Source organism: Peromyscus californicus, unplaced genomic scaffold, assembly GCF_007827085.1.
Source record: "Peromyscus californicus insignis strain IS unplaced genomic scaffold, ASM782708v3 Scaffold_4__1_contigs__length_199733344, whole genome shotgun sequence".
NCBI classification, from domain to species: Eukaryota; Metazoa; Chordata; class Mammalia; order Rodentia; family Cricetidae; genus Peromyscus; species Peromyscus californicus.
Window position 1 is genome coordinate 68,202,452 of NW_026294562.1, and position 19,689 is coordinate 68,222,140.

General features: G+C 44.8%; 1 protein-coding gene across 1 annotated transcript in view; it reads right to left on the bottom strand.

Moving 5' to 3' along the window:
• The window catches only part of Dock1 (dedicator of cytokinesis 1), a 516,647-nt gene that overhangs the window by 56,714 nt on the left and 440,244 nt on the right, over positions 1–19,689 (bottom strand). The window contains 5 exon segments of the mRNA XM_052714776.1: positions 2,549–2,668; positions 6,311–6,401; positions 8,076–8,116; positions 15,347–15,503; positions 15,687–15,772. Coding sequence (XP_052570736.1) covers positions 2,549–2,668; positions 6,311–6,401; positions 8,076–8,116; positions 15,347–15,503; positions 15,687–15,772 — 495 coding nt within the window.

Sequence of the window (19,689 nt, forward strand, 5' to 3'; positions counted from 1 at the left end):
TTTGAACCTCAGTGCTATTGACATCCTGGGCTGGATGTTCTCTGTGTTGGGGACACCCTGTGCATTATGGGAAGCTCAGACTCAGCCACAGATTTCTAGTGACACTGGTTCTCACTCATGATAGCAGATGTCCTTGCAGATTGCAGTTGGATACCAACATTCTAAACTGATTGCATTCTTTTTTGCCCCTTTATGTGATGTTGGTTTTTCTTTTAGATGAACTATTGTTGTATAGAAAAAGTTACCAGGTTATCTTTCATCAAAACATAACAAACAAACAACACCAAACAAAAGACTCCCCTTCTTGTGTCTCTCATTGCTGAAGGCCAATGGTCCTATTGAAAACGAGCCATTCCCATGGCAGGAAGTGCTGATAACTGCTGAGAATCCATTTGTTTGGTTAGCTAGTCTCCAACCAGCACCAGGCAGCCACTCTTCTGGGCATTAGGCATGCTGGGGAATGAACAAGTGAGGTTTCTGTTTCTACTGCTCATAGCCTCTTTGGTGGGTCACTACAGAAGCAGGCATGTAAACCTCTTGGAGCAAATTAAAACAAGTATTCCAAAGGAAGACCGAAGGTGGCTTAAGGGTGAGGAAGAGGTGACATTTAGGCTGAGCTGGAAAGGAAAGAGCTGTGGGGTGGGCAACAGATAGCTATTGGGCAGAGCAGGGAGGCTGGTGTACTCCAGACTCCAGCAAGGCTAGAACATAGAGTAAGGTGGATGGTGGAAGAGAGGAAGATGAAGTCAGAGAAACTGTAGGCTTTAAGGCCCTCCAGAGCTGTGCTGCTCACAGAGAGCTTGATTATGGCTACCCATGGAGGCACGTGTGCCTCAGACTTGGTGGACCCTTGGAATCCTTGGGCCTCCTGCCTTGGCTCTCTATCCAGGCCTCACTGCACCCTGGTACAACACAAAGCCACAGGTTCAGGCTGAATCCACTGTGTTTCTCTAGCAATTTGCAAAGAAACAAAGTGCCCTTAGTCAAGTAAAGGGAGATGAGTCAAGGCCCACTGGTGAAAACTTCCCATCTCTACATTCTGTTCTACCACAGGGCCAAGCCACCTTCCAAGTGGCCTGAGTGGGGAATTTGGCCTTTTCCTGGTGTTATGAATGATAGGCGGCATAGGTCTGTCATCCTAGTTGCTCAGAACACTGAAGCAGGAGGGTCACAAGTTCAAATTCAGCCTGGGAAACTTAGTGAGAAGGTATTTTGAAATAAAAAGGTTAACAGAAGGAATGGACATGTACCTTCGTGGCAAAGCACTTATTTAGCATGTGTGAGGCCCTAGGTTTAATTCTCAGCAACACACATACACATACCATGCAAAAAGAAGACATACTATTACTTCAGATACAGAGAGAATCCTGAGCTTGTGTTCACAAAGAGTCTACTAAATGATCACTTTTAATAGGGTTTGGTTCCTGTGAAGGACGACAAAGGGGCAGTGTCCTTCTGTGCAATAGAGGTGCTGCTGTGGGTAGAAATGCATTCTAGAAAGACACTTGCAGTCCTAAGCCCTGGTATCTGTGAGTGAGCGCTTCATATGGAAATAGGCCTTTCAGACATAGTTCAGCTCTCTGGAGCAGGGTGGGCTCCCTGCCAGGCCAGTGCCTGGTGTCCTCACAGGAGAAGGAATGTAGACACAGACACACTGTGAGCATGAGGAGGACACAGACAACAGGGTGATGGGTCAGAAAGGCATCAAGTACCGACAACTGCCCACCATGCCTGCCATAAGCCACAGGCATAAAACATGTAGTCCTAGGAGGCCTTCAGAGAGAGCATGGGCTCACATGCACCCGGATTCCAGGCTAACGCTCCAGGCATTGAAAGGCGATCTGTTTATACTGTTCAAAGCGTTCTCTCAAGACAGTCGTAGGAAACAAAACACCAGTTCCTCTTGGGATCCTGCTGGAGCAACACAGAACAGCTTTGATATGACTAAAAACTTCAGTGGAACCCCAGAAGGAGCTTGGAAGTCATCTTGGTTTTATGAATTTTTTAAGCCAGAGTGGCGAGTCCTTATATAACGACAATACATCTGGCCATAAGGACAGGGACAAAGTATACAACTGTATGACAGCTGATGAAAATAATGGCAGCTTTCCCTTAGCAGAAGTCATGTGAATATATCATTTTGCTTAAGCCAATTAATCTACAAAATGCCAAGGTGGAACAAAGCCTGTCTCATCACAGGGTTAATTTTTCAGTGATCACAGAAAAATGCAAGATTCCAAAGGCATACACCAGCTCCAAGCACCCAGATATGTCCAAGCCACTCTCCCAAGTAGGAGCTATTAAAATAGTCGGATGTCTTCAGGCCTTACTATCCACAGAGGATCTAAAAGAGCTATTGATTTTTTTTTTTTTTTAAAAATAGAAAGATTTCTCATAAGTACAAGCTGGAGGAACATGCATAAAATGCTTCTGCACACAGTATGTAACACATCTCTGGTTCTTCAAACATCGTGTGTTAAGAATGGCGCTTCCAGTGCTGCAGGGGGCACGTGCAGAAAAAGAGACCGAGGGACGGCATGTGTCTTACCTTGCCTTTGTCAAAGTAGTGGATGATTTCTTGGTAGAGCTGCTCTTTCAGCTGTCCTTGCGTTGTTGCCTGGAACCCGTCCCGCTGAGTGAGGTGGGCTGCACACACGTCCTCTGACCACTGAGGCAAAAACGAGGAACGAACAGTGCTGAGACAGGGGCATGTTCAATAATACCCCTGAGCACCAAGGCAGGCATTGAGTATGTGTATGAGACCATGATTCCAGGGACCCAGGGCTGCTGTCATTAGACTGCCAGGGCCTGGGAATGGCAGGGGTGCAACCTGCCTCCGGAGGGCCCAGGAAGGACAGATGGGAAGGCAGAGCCAGATATGCCCAGTAGAAGACGCCTGCAAAGCATGGGCTCCCAAGTTTGTAGGCAGCTTCATAGTAGCTGGGGGTATAGTATAAGCAGGTGCTTGGAGACTGTCTTCAGTGGACAATTAGAGCTTTTTCTCCTTGGTCAGAAGTCACTCAAAAGCTTAACAGACACTGTGTGGGGATCACAGGTCATCCAGACAGGAACTCCATAGGGAGGGAGAGATATCTCTTCACCACCAGCTGTGGGTACCATTGCTGCCTGGCACAGGCTCCATCAGAGATTGTGGAAGTGCTGGCCAGTTTTTGTGTGAATTGACGAGGTACCAGAGTGGAGGCTAAGGCTATTTGACAGGCAAACCATGTGAACTTCTCAATATGAGCTTAACAAACCAACATGGTTGTTAAGGGCTTCAGTAACAATGAGCAACTACTTCTTGAGGTCCTTCCATGTGCCTATGGGTCAAAGATGGGAGAGGAGCCTCACCCACAGGAGCCAACCAAAAACTGTTATCACACAAGTGTGTCATGAAACATAATAACCCTGAAGAAGATTCCATAGACACCTGAGGGTAGGAGGTGTGACTTTGCATGGGGTGGCCTGAGAGGCTCAGAGGAGGGTACAGTAGGAATGGGCCTCTCAGGTGGACCTGCAAGGTGCAGTGTGACCTTGCATTAAGATAGGACAGAGAAGGTATTACAAAGAAGCAATTGACTCCCAAGTCATAGTTTCCAAACAAATGTGGGTGGGATGTCCCAGTGAACTCAGTGCTAGAGTTAAACCATGGGACCAGCCATGATGGCACTTGTTAGGAGCATGGCAATCAAGGGGAGCAGGGCAAGGAGTGGGGGCCTGGGTGGTGCTGTGACAGAGAATGAAGGGGCCAAATGAACTGGCATGGTGAAATGGGAATGAGGCCCCAGTGAAGGCAGCGACACACTAATGGATGCTTGTTTCTGGCAAACATCCTTTCCAAAGCCCTGGGCTACCTCAAGCTCAACTCTGTACACCTGAAGGACTTATTAGGAGCAGAAAGACCTTTCTATGGTCCACAAGATGCTCAGATTAACAGTGGACCTGCAGATCCCACCTGCAAGCAAAATGGGAAACTCCATAATCTTACTTGGGTCACAGTTGGCTGTGTTGGAAGTAAACTCGTGGATGTAAATGTAAAATTCTGGCAATTCTGACATGTATCTAGTAAGAACCAGAAGGTTCAGGCTTATTTTAATGATTTCGGATCATAAAAGCAACGTATTGAATAGTGATGGGGAAGTCTCCTGCACTTCCCACTTCAGTTTGCAAATGAATAAATTCACTGCTAAGCTAAACACTCATGCTTTTAGTCATCCTTAGTTTTGGTAAAATATATATATATATATATATATATATATATAGCTAAAAAGAAGAGGACTACATTTAAGAACCTCTTAGTTAACAGATACAACAATACAGACTGTCTTGTTTAGTAAGTTGAAAAACCAGCATGAATTCACATTGATAATATCAAACATATTTAGGGAAAAAAAATCACAAATTGTAATAGTTTAAAAATATGGAGGCAGATCATGTTACATTTACCACCTAATTGGCAAATTTGGAGCCCAGTGGAAGAGAGAATGCAATTGAGTCTATTGATCGAGGCCGTGGAACAAGTTATCACACGGCCTGTGACAAACCCATCTGTCCTCAATATATCCAAAGGTTAAGCAAATGGTATGCTCATGCGCGCGCGCGCACACACACACACACACACACACACACACATATATATACATACATATGTATATATATATATGTATATGTTTTACATTCATTCAGACTTGCAAAGTTTGTGTTCTAAGAGTGTGAGCAGTCTATCATTCTGTTTTCATTTCCCTGGTGTGAACAACAAGATCTTCACATTTTGCAAAAATACCCTGTTACTGACATTTGGATTTCTAATAAATACAGACATTGGACTTTACAAAAGGAAATGGCTGCTTCCAGAGGCATTCCCCGAAATCTCTATCTTCAGAAATGTTATTCCTTGGGAGAGCTTTAGATGGCCACAAGACGGGAGGTGTCCTTAGGCACCCAACCTCCAGGATTATGGAGAGGGAGCCAGAGGAAGCCAGCTCTTTGCCTTCTGCCTGTCAGGACTCTGCTCATCTCAGGCAAATGCTGCAGATCCACATACGTGTGTGTGTGTGTGTGTGTGTGTGTGTGTGTGTGTGTGTGTATGAGGACAGAGGCTGAAGGAGTCTGTCTGGGGTTTAATCTGTAACACTATCCTCCTTGACTCCCATGACCCAACAGGCATCTCCTAATGCACATTTAAATGTAATTTTCTCTTGTGGGCCTATCTCTCTACTTCTGGTGTTGGAGGGGCAGGGGCTAGCCTAGATTTGGAAACAAGATTCCTTAACTAAGCACTCTAATGGTTCTTGTTTAGTGCAGGAATTTCTGATCTTTTTATAAGCATGTCATGACAAAGATAATCAAAAGACTGGCTGAGATTCTCAAACATAAAACTTGAAGTTGCATAGCAGCTTCTCCATCAATTCACCTGTTTATCACATCTACTACCATCTACCCATGCATCCTCATAGCTTTCATCCATCCATCCATCTGTCTATCCATCCATCCATCTGTCCATCCATCCATCCATCTGTCCATCCATCCATCCATCCATCCATCCATCATCCTTCCCCCATCCATCATCCAACATCCAGCCATCCATGCATCTATCCCTCTCTCTTTTTCTACTTTCTTCCCCACATCCATCCATCTGTCTACTTACTAATCCACCCAACCATCTGTGCTCCCACCTATTTTAGTCATTTTACGAGGATCTACACAGTATTATTAACTATTCTGGAATTGGCCATGGGAGAGAACACAGACACATCAGCACAAGCAAAAGGCCAATGCCTTAGAGCGAGTTGAGTAATAAAGGAATCATCCGAAGTTGAAAGTTCTCATGCTACTGATCATTAGCAACACTCCTTAGACACTCAGCCAGCCACCACAGAAACTCTCAGCGTGGCCCGCTCTCCGGAAATGTCGATCTGCTTCCTCCCTCTGCCAGTGTGAGGAGGAGGATGACTTATCCTTTTCCCCGGCTGCTCTACCAGGGCCATTGCTTCTTATTGATACTGTTCGCCATCCTTACTCAGTCCTGTCAGCACAAGTACGGAGCTGTACAATATCTGACTCACTGTCGCTTCACAGCCCACTGAAGGTTTGCAAAACTCGACACCTTGTTAAATCGGCTTTCAGCTGGGCCGACTCTGTAATCAGAGCACTTCTTGAATATTCTTTGTTTATGTCACTGACTGTAGCCAATATCCATAAAAATCTCATGCCAGCAGTTTACTAAAATTTGTCATGGAAAAGGAAAGTTCGGAATCAACTCAGGATGTATAAGAAGAGCTTCACAGATGTGTCCTGTGGTTTTTATTACCTTCAGAAGCTTTGCGTGGAGAAGCAAGGTGTAAGCCGCTTCTGTGTAGTTATCACACTCCTTGTGCAGGTCACAGAGCTTGTATAAGTACCTGGTGATGAAATAAGGCTACATTCTTAGAGCGTCACAAGGTCATTTGTGTGGAGGACGGTGGGTGCTCAATTCAACATTCAACAGTAACTCATGGCTATGCTTTCTCTTACTATGTACATAATTCACAATGCCTTGAAAACTGTTGGTGCAGAAATCACTAAAAGAACTGACAGGAATAAATGTAATAATAATAATACTACACACACACACACACACACACACACACATATATACCAAACATATATAAATAAAAGTATATATTGGCATACACATATACAAATATATAATATTAAGTCATCTTTGTAGGAAAAAAATGAATATACTATATAAAGGTAAGAATTTTATTTCAAGGTTCCTTATTTCTTTCATCTTTTCCAGTTTTATTCCTCAAACATTTGAAATGAGATCTAGACAGCATTTCTCTTGAGTCAAAATGCACACACACACACACACACACACACACAAATCCATAAAGATCCAAATCCACAAGATAAAAAAACAAAAACAAAAAACCCATGATGACAGCAAATGCGATCAAAAGGAATGTCTGTGCTGTGGGAAGAAAGGGATGCTCTTTACTATAAAGCCAGACACATTTTGGATCAAAGAGGCTGGTTGTTTTCCTAAGTTTATTATATTCATATAGTATGTTTTAAAAGGAAAAAAAAAGATAAGAGCTAAAAAAATAAAACCACACAAGTACACTCTGTGTAGCTAACAAACAGTCAAGCTTTCTGTCACGTAGATGCAAGGCTAACCTTGTTCTCTAAAGTGGTCCATCACCTTGCTGACAGTGACCACAGAATCTAAAAAGGGACATGAAATACAGTGTACCACTCTAAGAAAGTGCTTTGATCTCCCAGTGATGCTGGGGATCAAATCCAGGTCTTCCCCAAGCTCTACCAATGGTCTATGTCCTCACTATATCTTAAAACCAAAGAAAGAATCAAATCCAGCTGGCCACACAAAACATTTTTCTTTTCTGTGTGAAAAAGACAGACATGTGGGAATAAGGCACTAGTTAAAGTAAGGGTGGACTGCAGAATTAGATTGTCTACTTTCAGAAACTTTATATTTCTCATTTGATCACATGATTGCTAGGAAACTTTAAGTTTTGTAATATATCTTTTAAATTTTTTTCCAGAAGGGCTACATTTGTTGGTCAACAGGCATGAAAACCTTAAATAACCACGGAGTTTGGCTTCCTAGCTGGCTAAATGTTGCCCCCCTTGGCCCAAACTTTACATAGGTGTGGACACACTATATAAGGGCTGAGAGTACATCTGAGGCTTCACCAGATTCCATCTCAAAGTCACCATGATTTTCTACAGAAGACTCTTCAAGGTACAAACCACTCATTCACATGATTTGACACACAGTGATGACAATATGCACAGAAAGGGTGTGGCCTACCACACACACGGGATGCTGGCTACTGTGGCACATGTGTACCTTATACAAATCTCACAAAGGACTGCAATGCACACAGAGGGTTCCAGCCAGCACAGCCCATACATCCCTTGTATACATCTCACAGTGATTACAACACACACAGGATGCTGGCCAGTGTGGCACACATAGAGGATGCCAACCAATATGGCACACGCCTACCTTATATACATCTCACAGTGATCACAATGCAGAGGGTGCCACCAGAGTGACTCACACGTACCTTATGTACATCTCTTCTCTTTCAATTTCTTTGTAGAAATTCTGAAAAATTAAGCCATGGCATTGTTTTAAAAAAAACTCCATTACGTAACACAATACAGAAAACAACAAAGCAAAAATTAAAACAACAACTCATCAAAATGGTCCCATATTGTGAATCCAGGGTTCGGTTATGATTGGCACATCCAGTGGACCAGGTCTATGCAGAGTAGAGCTCTCAATTTACCGGGGCTCTGAGCACCTCACGGTATTCCTGACTTTCGCTTTTGTAACGACCACCTCTCAGATGCTTGCGACACTTGAGAACTAAATCTATATGTGTCATTTGAAAGTCACCCTTCTGCAGGAAAAACAAGGTTCTGGCTGAAAACACGATCTCTTAATCATTGTAGTCTCATTTAAATAAACAATCCAAAAATCGGGAGTAAGGAAAGGCATCATCAATGATGTCAGTATACTGGGATCACCATTTGTGAGAGGCACAGAAGCATGGGGACATTCTTGTCTTCACGTGTCCCAAACCTCTAGCTACATCTATTTAAAGGTAAAGACATGTTAATTACATAACCCTGCCACCTCCCCTGAGCAGTGTTGAAGCAGAACCTGCCCTCCCCACCATCAATCCAAGTTTCCTAGAGAAAATCCATTGTTTTAGAGAGACAGCCTTCCAAACCATAGTGAGAAAAATAGGTATTCACTTAAAAAAGGAAGGAAGGAAGGAGTGAGGGAGGGAGGAAGAAGGAAGGAAGCCCTTCGTACACAACCCTGGTGGGGAAAAGTTGGTTTGTGAATTCCAATAAGAGGGCTATTTCTACACATTACTGCAAAATGTCATCTAATTCAATGTTTACACCAAAATCACACTTCTGGCGACAATGGCAGTACACATGTATAATGCCAGCACTTGGGAGGCTGAGGCAGAAGAATCATGAGTTTGGGCCAGCAAGGGCTATATAGAGAATCTCAGACTAGTCTGGGCGACACAGTGAAACCCTGTCTTACTCTTCCCTCCTGGTAACATTTCTTTTTCCTGTGGACTACTTTATATACATGACGTCATGCACTGGGCACTACAAAGGTACAGAGTCAACTCACAGGGCCTGTAAGGATGCAGTCTTTTCTGTATTAGTTTTTTTCATTTATCTGGTGAATTTCATACATGCATACAATGAAACATGATCACATCCAATGACTATTTTCCCCTTTAACTCCTTCCCAAATGCCCTTTCTTAACTTTATGCCTTCTTATTCTCGTTTTGGATAACGCATTAAATCTAATTCATACTGTCACATATGCATGGGTGAGGGCCCATCTACTGGAGCATGTGAACTAGACTAGTGGCCACATATTCATTGTTTTTCTTTTAAACCTATAGATTTGTTATTTTTAAAGAACGATTTTCCCAGCCAGGCAGTGATGGTGCACACCTTTAATCCCAGCACTCAGGAAGCAGAGGCAGGCGGATCCGAGTCAAGGCCAGTCTGGTCTACAGAGTAAGTTCCAGGACAGCCAGGGCTACACAGAGAAACCCTGCCTCAAAAGCAAAACAAAACAAAAAAGGAATGATTTTCCCTCCCCAACCAGCTGTCATCTGGTAATAACTCCTCAGTAAGGGATGGGACCTAGAGAGCATCCTCAGCATGAAATTTAGCATCTGAGAATGATACTTCAACTCTACAATCAAGTGTCCGAGGGAGCTGGCAAGCATCAACATTATAAAGGAACACAGTGACCCAATAAGATGATTTAATTTCATAGGTCAAAAAGGACACTGTTTCCAAGGTACAATCTCTCTGGAAAGAAAGGACGGGAGTATGTAGACAGCAGCAAAGAGGGCCATGTTCCAAAGAACTGGTTTTACCTGGTGTGGCACCTGATATTGGAACGAGCTTTGGTTCCTATGACGCACGCAGTAATGAGGATATTTTCGGCTACAAGTCAAAGACCTAACAAAAGATTCAGAGCGAGCACAGTGCTTCCTTCTCATTCACAGGCATTCAAAAGTTATGATGTCACAGCAGCCTCTTTTGTGCCCGTGTTTTCAATTCCCTCCTACTATTTTGCTCACTTATGGATTCTCCCTTATCCTCTGACCCTCACCCGCCTCTCAGACATGGGCTGCCTTTTATCTTCTGCCCTGGCTGGTTTGCTATCCTCTTTGGACTTCAAAACCCCTCTAGAGCTGAATATAGTAAGTATGAAGTAATATAATATGTAATATTATATAGTTATAGGTCATATATTCCTATATATGAGCTTGGCAATGAATGTTTAGAGATAGGAATTTTTAAATTATTATTTATTTTTATTTTTAATCTGTGTATGTGTGCGTTTAGTATACGAGTTTGTACAATAGTGGAATATGCTCTTAGCTGCTCAGCCATCTCTTCAGCCCCTAGAGATAGGATTCTCATCTGTAATAGTCTAGTTTCTTTTCCTTACTCTCACACATTTACATTCCACATGGACATGTTCAAACAGGGCAGGATCCATCCCATCACCCCTGGGCATGGGGAAAGACTAATGTTTCACTTTTCAGGCAATGACACAAACTGCTTCCAGGTAAAGAAGTTAATAATGTGAGATCACCTCGGGAATTCTGGATGGCTCTCAGCATGAGCCAGAGCTGACTACAGCCACAGTAGGTGGGCACTGAGTGAGTCTCCAAATAAAGGACGAATATACGTCAACATCAGAAACACGGCTGCAGATGTCATTCCAAAAAGCCTGTTTCCCAACTGTGACCACTGGTGATAAGAACCCAAGTTCAGCATGGTGCCATCTCTCTACCAGGTTTCATGTCCCCCTGAGCAGAGATCTTGCTTAAAAACACACTGAAATCTTAGTCACCCAAGTTGGAAGCCTAATGAATCTATTAATACTTCTTCCTTCTAGATGCTAAGAAGCCTCACAGGCCCTCTTAAGGATCACAGTGCGCACGCACGCTACAAACACACCCAGAGTAGGGAACGATTTTGAAAAGGTCTCCATGTTTTTCCCACAGGAAAACTCCAGTCCGTACTTCATGTCAGCCTTCATGTCAGGAAGGCTCATCGCTTAGGGCAGAGGTTAGAACGCACAAAAATGCTCAAACCAGGGCCAGCTGCTTTCCTGTGTCTACAGGCGAAGGCCATCTTAGCATTCAATCTACATGAACATAAAGAGCCAGATGGACAGATCTCAGGGACAGACATCACACATGTAGGAGCCATGTGCAGACCTATTAACCTAGTTAAATTTCTTTTTGAAAAACTTTTAACTGTACTTCCTTTTTTTTTTGGTTGAGAATTACATACAATGAACTTTGATTATACTCACCCTCCCTGCCCCCCACCACTCCTCCCAGATCCACTCTCCCTACATTCCCAACTTCGTGTCTAAAATTGTTTTAAACCCACCAGGTCATTTGTATTGCCCAGCTACTCCTGGACGGGTGGCCATCCACCAGAATGTGGTTGATTTATAGGCACCAAACTCTTCCAGGATCAGAGGTAATGGAAGACCACACAAAAATAACAACAACAACAACAACAACAACAACAAAACCAATGTTTTCTGGAAGTAAGAGGGCAGTTGCACACATGAACTCTCAGCAATTGTGACAGCATGCACAAGGCTTGCACAAACTCTACCCAGACCCAACCCCAGCCTGGAGAGAGGAGGTGGGGCACGAACTCTTTCCCCTAGCTGCGGAGCTGCTGGCAATTGACAGCTGCTGGAAGAGGGCAAGCCAGGCAGTTTTCTTTAAGGGTGTAACATCTACTTGGACTTTTAAGTTCACTGAATTCTTCCCTGGTCATGTCCCAGTTATTGATGAGCTATCCAAGGGGTATTTCATTGTGTGGAAGTGCTTCAGGTTCCAGAATGTCTTTCTGATTCTTGGATGTTCTGCATACCTCATCCATCTGCTCTTGCACATTGCCACTTTTGTCATTAGCGTGCCCAGTTAAGTTTTTAATCTTTCTGTATGTGCATGTATGCCTGAGTTCACACGTATGTGCACACCTGTGCATGCACATGTAGAGGCCAGAGGACAACCTCAGGTGTTGTTCTGTAGATATCGGCCATCTTTTTAAAATATTATTTATTTATCATGTATACATGTGTGAGAATATACACGTGTGTATGTGTACAATGGCACACTCATCTACCACGGCACATATGTAGAGGTGATGGGATAACTTCCATTATATGGGTCCTGAGGACTGGACACGGGTTGTCAGATGTAGCAACAGGCACCTGATGGACATCTTGCCCCTCCCACTTTTGAGGCAGGGTTTCTTACTGGTCTGGCTCTTGAGCTCCATCTGCCAGGGCTGGGATTACAAGCATGTGCCACCACACCCAGCTTTTTCAGTGTGAATTCTGGGGCTGCAGCTCAGCTCCTCAACACCCCCAGTCTCCTCAGTCCCCAGAGTTGTCTGGGCCAGGAGCTATAAAACCTCTGTCGTGTCCATGTCTGGCTCCGATGGCTTCTCTGTCACTTAAACTGTGTTCTTTTTGAGTATGGCTATTTCAGGTTGAAAGGAATGTGACATCCAGCCACAGTCTCTACTCTTGGATTTCAGCTCTGGCCGCTGTGACAGGGGACCTCCCTGCCTCTGCAGCCACAGGAGCACTTGCTTGCCTAGGGAGATGGGGGTTAGAAGAACTGCTAGTCTTCCACTTTGTTCCTTTTTCCTTGCTGCGAAGAGAGTGATGATTCCCAAGCTCTTTCCACAACTGACAGACACAATAGGTCCCCATGTTTATGGAAGGGAAAACTCTCATTATCAGAAATGTTTGTCATTGGCCTTAACAGCTTGCTCAGATAGCATACCGGGGCTGCGATTGCACAGGCACTCTCAGGAGATATCCCTCATGGCAAGACAGAGACGACACTGATGTTAAGGGAAGCCCCTTCTGCCGATCTTGTTTATTCAAATATCCTTAGGGCTTTTATTCCTTCCTTGCTTGCTTTCTTTAAGATTTACTTTATTATTTATTTATATGAAAGTATGTATGTCTCTGTCCATGCACGAGTATCTGCAGAGGCCAGAAGAGGGCATTGGATTCTCTATTGCCGGAGTTACGGGAGGTTCTGAAGTGTCCGATATGGGTGCTGAGAACTGAACTCTGGTCCTCTGTAAGAGCAATACTCACTCTTAACCACCAAGTATCTCTCCAGCCTCTTCTTATTTTTCTTAATGTATGTGGTGTGTGTGTGTGTGTGTGTGTGTGTGTGTGTGTGTGTGTGTGTGTGTGTGTACACCTATGCACGTATTCAGAGGCCACAGGAGGAAGTCAGGTTTGCTGTTCTCCACCCTATCCCAGTGAGATAGGGCCTCTCTGGAGATCTGCTGGTTGATGGTCAGCAAGCCCCAGCGATCCTCCTGTCTCTGCCCCTCACAGTGCTGCAGTTATGAGTACATACGCCACTCTGCCCGACTTTTGGGTGGTACTGGGATACAAACTCAGGGTCTCAGGCTTACACAGCAAGTGCCATTACTCACTGGGCCATCTCTCCAACCCCTTTGGAAGAATGAACGCTGTACCACATACTTCCTGGCATGAAAGTTCATTCCAGTGACCCCAGAAGACTTGCAAGCCACATAAATAGCAGATACGGAAGTGAGGGCTAAGTGCGTGCATGCTTCTCAGTGACTGGGTCATGGCCTGAACTCAGGAGGCCAGTGACTGGAGAGAGCAGTGGAGAAAGTTAGGCAGATAGGAATAGTCTTATCTTGCATTTCTGCCTAGAGACAGCCGAGAGAAACAGAGAAGAGCCCTCGATGGCCAGGAGTCAGCCATTATGGTTCCTGAGGAGGGTAGGAGTGCATAAAGAATCAGAGGGCTCTGAAGCAGGACTGGGAGGCGCATCCACAGAGAGAGGCAGGACGTTGGCCAGCCACTCCTTGGATTTGAGCTTGTGTGTCACCAAGCTCCCGAAAAGTGCACTGGGCCTCAAGTTCTTCCCGGATACAACTTCAGAAGGGAGTGCACCAGGAAGGGTGTCCACAGACCTAACTACATTGCAGGCAAAGCAGCAACGCCAAGGTCAACGATGACCAAATTCACCCAGCCATCTTCCACCTGTGCTGTCCTGAACTGCTGTCCTGTGGTGCTCTAACCAATGACCATTAGCTGGGTGGCTCCGAAGGACACAATCCTCATCGCCACAGGGTTCTGAAGTCAAGGTGTCAGCAGGCCAGCCATTCCTGTGAAGGCGCTCAGGGAGACTCAGTCCTTGACTTTTCCAGTGTCTAGAGATTCCTGGAGTTCTGGGAACTGTCTTCACCACTCTAACTGATGCTCTCTGCTCACATGGCTTCTCTTCTGTATGTGTTTGCTTTCATTTTCTGGGGCGGCACACTGAAACACGGTCTTCTGTGGCCTACACCGGTCTCACATACGCTATGTAACTGAGGCTGGCTTTGAACTCTCGCTCCTCATGCCTCCACTTCCCAAGTGCACCACCATGCCCAGCTTCTTCTTTTACCTCGTATGAAACTCCTGTGAATGGATTTAACCCTTATCCACCTAGCCGTCCCCGGCTAATCTCATCTTAAGCTCAGCTGTCAGTGACTCCTCAGCGGCTGTCCACTTTGTTTTTCTTTTTCTTTTCCTTTGAGATAGAGTCTCTCATTGGCCTGGAGCGTACCAAGCAGAATATGCTGGTTGCCTAGTGAGACCCAGCATGCAACTGCCCAACTGTCTTTTCTTTACCAGTGCTGAGATTATGTGTCACCACGCCTGGGTTATTTTTACGGAGTTCTGAAGGACTGAACTTGGGTCTTCATGTCAGTATGGCAAGTACTTTACAGACTGAGCTTAACACCCCCCCACCCCCCACCCCCACCCCCATCTCATCAGCAGAGACTCCTTTTTCCTAAAAGGGCCATATTCACAGGACTAATATATATCTTTTTGATGCTACCATTCAGGACACTCACTATAGTACCTGACTCTGACCTAATAAAAGTAAAGCCTTCATATCTGGAACTCATGAGGTGCTACCTGGCTATGAAACTAGATGGCTTGCCACCCTCAGCCACAGCAGGCACATTGTGAAAACGTTCAGAAGGGGGCCAAGCTCTCAGCCTGGTTGAGAACAGATATGCAAGCAACTCTCTGTCCTTCCTTCCCTGTACCAAAGAGGACCCCAGGAGGGGGCAGCTCTGCTGTGCTGTGAAGTGTTCTATGGCCAGCTGTCCTCCAGGCTCCCAAAACCCCTGGCTCCGTTTGCATGCAGCATGCTGCAAAGACGGCGGGTTTAATTAACTTCTGCTCACCAGCACGTTGACTGTGCAGCTCATGCGATTCTCTTTGTTTTCGTCATGCATGATGGTCCTGTAGTCCAGGAGCCTCTCCATCAGCCGCACCACCAGCTTCACAAACGTTTCTCCTGTCTTGGCCAGGTATTTATGCTTCCTGCAGTGCTCCAGGAGGCTGAAAAATAATTACATACACCTTGTGAATCACACGGCAAGAAAGGAACTTGAGGTGAGGTTTAAAATATTTCCCATTATTAACACATTTTAATTATTTCTGGGCTACAAAGTTCATTGTAGTCTAATTACAAGTCTCTCCGTCTCTCTCCTGACATAAATCCCACCACGAATCAACACTTACATTTTATCAAATAACACTTTGTACTGCTCGTCTCCTCTGCCTCCTTCCACTTCATGATCCAGCTTAGTGATGATCTCATTTTCAAACTATAATTAAACAGAGGAAGCATAAATAATTAGCATGGCAGATATTCCATTTGACAACGTGGGCCTCAATCACTTCTACATCTTTGGGATCACTGTCGCATGGTGACCCTCTGCCTTTGAAACCTGATTTCATCTCAGAGATGCTGTCCCAGAGCCCCTGCAGACATCTGACTCTCAGCCTCAGAGAGAACCTTTCTTTCCTCTTTCAGCTCCTGGAGGCTGAATGCCTGTCCCTCAATAGCGGGAGTGAGAGGCACGGAAGGAAGGCCGAAGCCAACTGTAGGCAACGGAATCAAGGAGTAACGGAAAGAGACACTAAACTTTATCTCTACCAACCAACAACACGTGAAATAGGGCGCCGATTCCTGGGAGAGCACAGATGGCCTTTCATTTGCTAGGTTAGCGTTCTCGGCAATCTGAAAACATCCACGGGGCCACTTCACTGCCACTGCCGTGACGGATCTCCAATTCAAATAGGATTGCCGAAGAGCCCAAAAAGAAAGTCCAGCAGTCACCTCTACATGGTCCATCTCCAGGCTCACCCTACACTCCAGAGCTGCTGAATGGATAGCTTGAGCATCAGTTGACTGAATATCTCTCAAATTCAGACTTTAAAAAAAAAAACCCTCTAAATTCCAGGGAGTCAGAATTTCCAAGAATGTTTCTAGGGCTCACTGGACTGGATATAAACACGTTGATAATGACAATGTCTCCCCATCTCCTTCCCTGATAGCTGGGTGACATGCAGTTTCAAAGAGAAACCAGAGTTACCCAGTGAGGGTGTTGGTAGGAGGAGGGACTAGGGGAGCATGGGTTCTTACAAAGATGGAGATGTCCACACTCTAAACAAAGGAAGGTGAGCAAGAGGGAAGTAGACAACTAAATTCAAAGTCCAGAAAGCAAGCACACAATAGCATGGGTGTGAGGATCTCCAGGGACCCTTTAAAGATGTTCAACCACTCAGTTCTCAGCAGCAATCACCAGGTCCCCCACAGTGACAAGGTTCTTATACGAATGACAGCCAGGTGAGGGTAAGCCTCCTGTCTTAGTGACTGCGATATTGAGGCTTTGAGACCAGCCTGAGACAGTTGTCCTCATGCAGTGACTATCATGAAGTGACCATGTTGCCCCTCCCACATAAAATACTTGTTTGGTGTTTTGTCATGTGTTTGGAAATAGGATCTCCTGTAGTTCAGGCTGGCTTCAAAGTCAGTATGTAACCAAGGATGAACTTTGGATCCTCCTGCCCCCACCTCCCAAGTGTTGGGATTATAGATATGTGCCAATATACCAGATTTTATGGGGTGCTGAGGATGGAACCAGAGTTTCCTGTATATCAGGCAAGCCCTTTTTACCAATGAGCTACATCCCTAGGGATGCAGGGAGTTGAGCCTTAACACAGATGGAGCTCAGGAGAGCTTAGTATGTCAGCAAAGAATGGGCTGGTTGGTACTGAAACAACTGGCTCTCTGGGCCTTGTCCAACTAAGTGGTGACATGGCTTAGCCACAGCAATAGACATGAGACACTGACATGGGGCATGTGAAGTGCTACTGTGGCAGTGGCAGCTGATGGTGGGCTCTGGAGAAGTAGAAAGCAAGGCCCAGGGAAGAGCCTGCAAGGCGGCATAGACTCTCCTGTAGCAGGCTTTCTTAGATCACCAGCCCCCAAATCAAGACACAGAGACTTACTATTAATATGAATGCTCAGCCTTAGCTTAGGCTTGTTTCTAGCTAGCTTTTTTCCCCCTGCAACTTAAATTAACCCATTTCTATTAATCTATGTGCTGCCCTGAGGCTTGTTTAACCTCATGTATGTACTGTCTCCTGCCTTCCTGCTTCCTCCCTCCCTGTCTGCCTGGCCCCCCGGCTGGCTGGCTGGTTCTCATTTTCTCTCTCTCCCACCAGCCCTGCCTGTCCCTCCTCTGCCTAGCTATTGGCTGTTCAGCTTTTTATTAGATCAATCATGTGCCTTAGGTAGGCAAAGTTAAACAGCAACATATCTTTACATAGTTAAACAAATGCGGTATAAACCAATGCAACACATCTTTACAATGTTAAACAAATATTCTATTCCACAACACTCTCCCATCCTCATCAGGATGCCTCAGCACCCAGAGCCTCACTTTCATCCTGTGGCACAAACCTAAGATGGGGCAGGCAGGGTGGGAACAGGGCTGCTTCTTGCTTAGCACTAAGGACTTGGCAGCCTCCCAGCCACCTTGGCCTTTCTCAGCTCCTCATTCTTTCTGATCTTCTCACACTCTCCTCCCAGATAAATACCACTTTTTGATTGTCAGGCTTAAGAAGTTCAAGGCTTCTTTAGAAACAGAGACGGTTCCATTGAAGGAAGAGATTGACTTGGCTTATTTTCCTTTTTTCAACATGGAGCCTTAAGAAAAATACTTTCACTGCAAAATGACCACCTTCTGCTACTTGCGTGCAATGACTCTGGTCTTTACAATGGATTCCTTCAAGCAGCCATTCACTTGGGACTCTAATACAAGGGAGCTCTCTTGCAATTAGCCCTGAGATGGCATTTTAAGGCAGTCCTGTCTTTCAGGGGAAAACAGAGTGGGGTGCCAAAGATCAAAAGTGTGACAAACAGGAGTGATTCCCAACAAATAGCTGAGATCTAACAGAGAACCAAATATCTTAATTCAGACACAGCACTCAAACATCCATGTTTGAGGACTACAACTGGGGAAGTAAAGAGAATTCAGAAAGGAAGGACTTATCCGAACACTGGCAAGCACACACATTCAAATTGTTCACCCCTCCCCAGTCAGAAGGTATTGGGATGTGGCTTCCACTTTCCGAAAACCTGCTTTCTCTGCTTCCGTGTGTAAACTTAGCTGTCACACACACTAGGACAACGAGGACGTCTTGGCTCCTTAAATACACTGCTTATCAAACTGGTCTGAGGAATTTAATGTTTTCCAAAAGGAGTGGCCAAAGGGTAAGTGCACCAGAGCACAGCTGATTCTAGATTTACTGAATTCTAGATTTAGGTAGAGCATTTGCACAAACAACTGGCAACTCTATCAGGTATCAGCCAGGCTCACAGCACCAGGGCTCTTCAGCTAGCCTCTCATTTCTGAGTCTTCATTCATTTTTACAGAACGTACTAGGATCAATATGCTAGTGTACTGTGACCTGTTATCATAACCAGAATTAAGCGGCCCCATCCCAATAAATTGGAGACAGTCCATTTGCTGACAGAGCAGGGCTGCTTTTCTATAAAGGTTGTGTTTATTGTGTCCCTTGTCAGCCTGCACTGTGGTAACAGGCAGCAGGGCTCTGTGGCTAGGATAAAATTAGAGTGTGTTTATTGTGCTACCCAAAAGGTGGCGGAGGCTCACTCACTGATGTAATAAGCAGAATCATTATATTTTCTTCTCTTTTTTGAATCACCAATATTGCTACAAAAATGTCTACAGGGTATCCAACCTAAAATATGGAATAAAGCATCTCAAGTCTCTGATAGCAGTATCCACCTGAGAACATTAAATGTAAGAGATCATCAATTGAAGGCATTTGGAAGGATGCTTTTCAACGGACTCTGATAGCCTCACAGTGGCATTGATGTTGTGAATTCAATTAACTTAGAAAAAAAGCTATTGCTTCCCGTTCTTACTGCCAAAGTCAGCTCAGGGCTACTGAATACTATTTCAGAGACTACGAAGTAGGGATTCCAGCCATAGATAATCTTAAAGCCTATGATAATTCATTTGAGATGTATAATTTTGGATTAGGTTTACTGCTATTAAAAATCATGTGTGTGTTTCTACCCACTGAGCCACCTTGCCAGTCTTACTGTTATTGCTATGATATATTTATATGTGTATATAATCAGACCTGCATTGTATCCAGGATTATTTATCATAGAGATCTGGACACAACTAATTCGGCATCCAGA